At 35.2% G+C, this 6,817-nt stretch overlaps 1 protein-coding gene across 1 annotated transcript; it reads left to right on the forward strand.

The window, feature by feature from the left end:
• Positions 1-609: 609 nt before the first annotated feature.
• LOC149594028 (uncharacterized) lies at positions 610-1,303 on the forward strand. Its single transcript, XM_089861587.1, has 2 exons — positions 610-706; positions 780-1,303. Exons 1-2 carry the CDS (start codon positions 610-612, stop codon positions 1,301-1,303), a joined length of 621 nt encoding a protein of 206 aa, XP_089717713.1.
• The last annotated feature ends 5,514 nt before the right edge of the window (positions 1,304-6,817 follow it).

Consider the following 6,817-nt stretch of genomic DNA (forward strand, 5'->3'; position numbering starts at 1 on the left):
TTGTTAATAAATTTTCCATTTAAAATCATATTCCATGAAAATAAGTATAAAGCCAAATTCGCTTACTTCTTCTCGTCTCAATGTTTTAAAATAGTAAGTGCGTTCAGCAATCACTACCAAGTTATCGGTTTAATGCCGAATTGTAATTTTTATCCGCAACCGTAACTCAATGTGCATTTATGGTACACTTAGCTGAACGTTGCTAATGAAACCGGGCAATACGGTAAACTTAGTTTCTACATTTATAGACCTTTCTCCGTGGTTTTAAAGGAAAAAAATAAGAAAATTCGAAGAAAAACAGTTAAGTTTGCAATATTTCTTTGCTTTTTTTCTCGGATAACGACATAAAATGCAGGAAACAATCACATAATAATTTTAAAAGTGGCGGTATGGCAAGTTTGTTCTGTTTCAAGCGACATCTCTAGGAAAAAATATGTTCGGGCTCTCGCTTAGAAGGGGGTCAAGGGATGGCAAACAGTATTAATTTCGGCATTAATGTTGTGTTTCTAACCTTATTGTTAATCCTAATATAAAGTTTAGTCGTTTTGAGTAATCTCTTTATTAAACTACCTGTTGCAAGTAATAAAAAGTGTTCAGAATCTATTTACAATGCCATACAATAAACGATGCGTCATACTTGGATGTTCAAGTTGTAGTGACAATATGGCCCAAGATGGTTCTTACAGTTTACATTTATTCCCGAAAGGTATTGTTAACCTTAACAAAAAGTGCCTTTTTGGGCGACTGGGGTATTTGGCTAAGTTTTTCCCAACATAAAGGTAATGATGATCTTACTGAAAAGTGGATTCTGGCTACAAATCGTGGTAAAAAGTGGAAACCGAACAAAGTTTCCGTTATTTGTTCAAAACATTTTAGTGGCGACGATGTTATTGTTACCAAAGGGAGAAAAAGGATGTTACTTAAACCACATTCAGTACCAATTCTTGGAACAATTTTACATAACGAGCTTGGAGAGAGCTCAAATTCAAAAATTTTACTAACTGCACATGAGGATATCAATCTAGTACATGTTCTATCTACTGATGATAATGAAAGAAAAACAGCAATTAAATCAAAACCCACTGAAGGTAACCCTGCACTTGTAGATAAAGTCATGCAACCCTGCATGGATAGAATTAGTATTGAAACAGCCAAAATTGGCACTGAATGTAAAGCTACGCAAACTGTCATTACAATGGCTACAAAAGGTACTCAGACACTAAACATAACCAATGTTTGGTTTCAATCGAAAGAAGTTTTTCGGGTATTGCTGCTAGAAGAGAAAACATTCCGAGATGATTGATTACAAACAGTATCAAAACTCTAACCACAATTGAAGAATATAGTATGAAGAATAGTGTGAAAGAAGAAGTGGAAAACACTTTTTAATATTTTAAACAGATGCCAGAGATATTTGTAAAGATTACCTTCCAAGCTTTGCATCAATCGCAAACAACATGTGACGGAAGCTGAATTTAGAAATTGTGAAAGGAACTAGATGCAAGAGTAATTTTTACTAAACATTTTTGTCATTAAAAATCCATGACTATAGAATTGCATCAAAATAAATGTTTGCCTAATTTTCACAAATTTAAATAACATTTCAATTGCAGTTTCAAAAATAGCCTACCTTATATTTTCTTTATTTAATCCATAACAGTAATTTCATTCTGTATACGTTATTTGAAATAAACGTTAAAATTATTGAGATCACATTTTCCACAATTATGTTAATTATTTCGAGGGCAATTGGTAAAATTTTCAAATTTCTTATAACTAAGTAAATAATCAGGGGTGTGCGGGTATTAGGACCCGACAGATAATTAAAAATTATAAAAAAATTAAAAAAATAAAAACATAAAAACAATATAGGGTGGCGACATCTAATTCGGAATATGTCTAATTCAGTACACTTTTTTAAAAATCGGCTTAAATTTGTTTTGGGGGCTTCAATTCGGAGAAAACGAGGCCTAAAATATCAATGATTCATCGCGAATCCATTAAAAATTTAATCAAAGAAGGTAAAAAAACGAGTAGTAGAAGGCTTGACTTTGAAATATTCTCTATGAACTTCCTATGTGCTCCTAAAATGCTTTGCCAAAGCTCCTAGTTCTGCTCCCGTTCTTTTTCCTCTTTACCCTATAGTTTCAATTCCAATTGCAAAGTGATACTTGTCGGTTTCAGTATTTCTTCGATAAACTCCCTTTTGCATACAGTCATGCCACCCTGCAACCAAGGAAGTATTGAAATAGGAAACATGTCACCAAATGTAAAGCTCAACTCTACCTGAATTTAATTACTTCTTCAGATTGGACATTCCACGCGAGTTTTCTTCCGCACTATTTAGACGCACGTTTAATGTTTGAATCAAACTCAAATTTATATCCTTGTCATAGTTGTCAATTTGGCTGTTAATCATTTCAACAATATTTTTCAAACTCCAACTTTCTAGAAAAACTAATGGCGTTTTGCATTTTTGTTAACCACTTTTTAATCCATACCTTTAGACAGACGCGGATTGTTGATATGGATAGCAATGTGCAAGTTGTTGTTTTAAGTAATTTTAAATTAAAGCAACAGTCATATTATTTTGGCCTTGGATAAAGGCGTAGTTCTACGCAGTGGAACCATTATTATCTATAGCATTTACACTAGCTCCTTTACCAAAAGAGACTTGGATACCCTCACTAGATTATCACTGAAATCCAAATATAATTAATTAATTTGCCTAAGTTTACTAATTTCGAAACGTACCATTTAATTGTCGAACTTCTCACTATAATTAACGTTCAAGGATGTTACCAAAATGTGTATTGCGATACGGCAGCATAAAAATTGTATGACTTGCGTTCGCGTTATACGGATATTTAGTCATAATTAAAAGAGAAGCTCTCACATAATACATAAAGTTTAAAATTAAAATTTAACTACGAAGTCATATAGAAAGTAAACAAGAAAAATCGACCAAGGCTTGACTGAAACCATGGAGTAAGTAAAAATAAAGTAAAATTTAATGGAGGGTTAATCCGCACCTCTAAGTGGGGCGCTGTTTGTAGGTCTTACCAGGCTCGCATGGATGAAAAGGTTAGGCCTTGCGTTTATGGTAGAGTACTAGCAATCTCCCAATCTATCACCATGGAGTAATATTAAATGATTCAAGGAGAGAATTGATGTGTTTATAAAGGAACTTTCCTTCACAGGACGATAAATCTACTCCACTTCTCATGTAAACGACATGATGCAAGCCCAGAGTCTAAGCGGCCGTATTAAAAGGTTTACAAATTTCTTTAATGATAAACTGAACTGAATCATATTATCATAATAAGTTCACTAGAAATTATCTAACAGACTAACACGTTGACTCGTGTTCATTTTTGGCTCGAGGTCGAGGGCAGATAAATTCTCCTATTTTTGAATTTATTTGACGAATCCACGGTTATTTAAATTTAATAGGCCTACTTTTCTCCAAGTCTTTTAATTAGTTTTGCTGCTTAGAGTTTACGCTTTTTTAAAAGCGTTCTAAGCTTAACTTTTCGCTTTGAGGAATTTTTAAGGTAAGCTTTTTTTGCATTTTTCTTTCTTAGTACTGTATTTTTTTTGTTCTCTTCTTTGTTTGTGTTGTATCCTTTTTTCATTTTCTTTTTATGTGTCATTCTGACACTAACGGAAACCATTTGGTATCCAGACCAGGCCGTTACGGCGAAGACCTTTTTGTGGCTTACAAATAGACCTTTTGTGGCTTATAAATAGACCTTTTTGTGGCTTACAAATAGACCTTTTGTGGCTTATAAATAGACCTTTTTGTGGCTTACAAATAGACCTTTTGTGGCTTATAAATAGTTCTTTTTGTGGCTTACAAATAGACTTTTTTTGTGGCTTATAAATAGACCTTTTAGTGGCTTACTAATAGACCTTTTGTGGCTTATAAATAGACCTTTTAGTGGCTTACAAATAGACCTTTTGTGGCTTATAAATAGACCTTTTAGTGGCTTATAAATAGACCTTTTAGTTGCTTACAAATAGACCTTTTTGTGCCTTACAAATAGACTTTTTCTGGCTTAAAAATAGACCTTTCTGTGGCTTTCAAATAGACCTTTCTATGGCGCTCAAATAGACCTGGCTGGCTAAAAACCTGTGGCATTGCAAAAAATATAATTATATTAACTTGTAGAGAAACCTTTTTGTGGCAACAAAACACATATTTGTGTTAAACTTAAGAACTTGAAATGGTTTCTCGAGAAAAAGCCAGGAGGGACAAAAAACGTTTCAAAAACCAATGTCAAAAAATGTTACTAGCTAAAAGTAAGACTTCAGCGAACATAAACAAATCAAAGTGCAAAAGGTACTATATAAAAAAAAAACTGCTCTTGCAGAGTAAAAAATCGAGTGATGCACTCAATCGCAAGTCTTTATTGACAACTTCAATAAAAACTAAAAATGTTTTGCGGGCACCTAAAGTAGGTGGCGCTTCAAAACAAATAAAAGGTTTTGCCAAACCTACCAAGAATTATCTTAAAAAAAACTCCTTTAACAAAGGAATTTTTAAAACAAAAAATAAAAAGATGATTGCCGAAAGTTTCAAGCGGTTTTTGGTTACGCGACTGACGGAACGTTTGATGACGACAAAAACTTTTGCTAACCCACGTAAAAAGCGAAGTTCCAAATTTACATCCCACAAACTACTATGCCAGTTGCTATCTGGAAAAACATTCCATTTAAAAAGGCAAATATATTCTGTCTACCAGGCAAGGCGCTCGTTACTTATTGAAGATTTCAAAAGTTTCGCCAAGAAAGCGCAAGAAATTGGATTAGTAGATAGTGAGAATTTTGTCAAAGTCATAGGAGGAAAAAGGCTTCACAACAGTCTCGAAGAAGCTTTTTATCACGAAACAACATATTTTACTTTGGGGGATGATGGCAGAATTTTAAAAAACGAGGACCGTGAAACGCGCTATGAAAAAATTTTGCAGTTTGATGAAAATGGCCTTTTAATAAAAGTGTTACGAGAAAGCTCTCGTATCGGCGAAAAGGTTAATGAATTATGGGTTGACGAAAAAGGGAATTTTATTAACCAGAAAAGACTGAATGGAAGCATTGAACGCTGCTTGCAAGTTAATGATTTCGGGGTTGTCACGAATCTATTCAATGTAGTTGAAAACGTGTCAGAGGAAAAAAATCCCAAAGCGAATATCGTAATTAACGAGTCTGGGTTTATTGAAACTAAAGAAAAAGCTTCGTATTGGGAATGCAGCGACATTTGCAACGTAAGAGAGCGGGCTATTTTTAAAGTCATAGGTTTCATTAACCAGGCGACAAAGGCCAGTGATAGCGTCTTAAATGAACTTTTTGGTTCTGATTTAGACGTTTGCTCCTACAAAAATAAGTTTTGCCAGAAATCCATTGTCAAATTGCCATTGGACGATTCAGATTTTGAAGTTAAAGTTTTACCGTATCTTGGTCATTTCTACTATTGCTCTGAAAGCGAGGAATGTCAAAGTTACTTGAGGGCCTTCAGAGAACTGGCTCCGCATTACTCGGGTATTAGAACTATTTTGAGTAAAATCTACTCCGTTAGAGCGTTGTTTAACGCTTTATCAACATTGACCGATGAGATTGAGCATGGCGATTACGAATCTCTTCAAAATGTTTTACCCAAAATTAGTAAAGTTGTGGAGGCACGTGGATTAAAAATGGCAAATGGCGAAAACGAGGCGACGAAAGGCGGTGAGAACGATATAAGGCCTTGTCTCGATGAGAGTGAAATCTTGGCCTTCTACGCTAAACAATTTGCCAGAGCTGAGCGTGATACGAATGAATTTCACGACACATCTTGCGATTGTTGCGCTAGATTATTAAAATATTCAGATTTGAGGACCGTTGAAAAACTGGCGTCCACTTCAGTTTTTGACAACCACGCCTTTCTCATTTTAAGAGCTGGTTTGCTAATGAAAAATCCTGACTTCAGAGAAATGGACATGCTTTTATGCCCTTATTGTTCAAAAGACTTGCAAAAGGGAAAGGTTCCGATTAGATGTTTCCTCAATGGCTTGGGGGTTGACGTTCCTCCGACCGAAGTCACGAGTTTGAACATGTTTGAAAAGGCCTTAATTCAGCTTGTGAAGGCATTTCACACTGTAGTCCGGTTAGGTACTAAAACTAATTCCAACATGCAGTTTGGCGCGGTGAAAGCTTTGAAAGGTAGAATCATATATTTGCCAATTCCAGTCCAAAAAAATTTGGATATGATACCAGCAGCACTGCCTAAAGATCACGAATTGCACGTCTTGGTTAATGGTTTGCCCACTAGTGACAAAAAGGTTTGGCAAAAAATTGTTCGCCTTGATGCTTTGAAAAAGGCCGTCGCTAAACTGAAAACAATTAATCCTTTGTACAAAGACATTGATATTACTCTTATCAATGAGGATTACATTTATGGCACCGAGGAGATTAACGCAACTATTGAAGACGAAAATTCATTGACTCCCGATGAATTATTGGTGACAACGGATCCTCTGGCGCTGTTAAACAAGCGCGACGAGGTCAATACAAACGGCTTCACTACAATTGCAAAAAATCCGCAAGCGGAATCGCACCAAATTGATATCGATGTTATCAATGATGGTGTGATTGAATCTAATCTTTCGCCAGACGACCGTTATAAAATTTTAACTCAACCTGAGGCACTGTTGCGAAAACTTTCAAAAGATGAAGTGACTGAGCTGTACGATCACTATACAATTCACCCAGTAAATGTTCAGCCGTCAAAAGATGTGTTGGGTTCTTACCAAATGAAGCGTGTCGAAGCCGAGCCTATCAG

Source organism: Phalangium opilio, unplaced genomic scaffold (assembly GCF_054372755.1).
Source record: "Phalangium opilio isolate 3A_F unplaced genomic scaffold, DU_Popi_V2 ptg000391l_1, whole genome shotgun sequence".
Lineage (NCBI taxonomy): Eukaryota > Metazoa > Arthropoda > Arachnida > Opiliones > Phalangiidae > Phalangium > Phalangium opilio.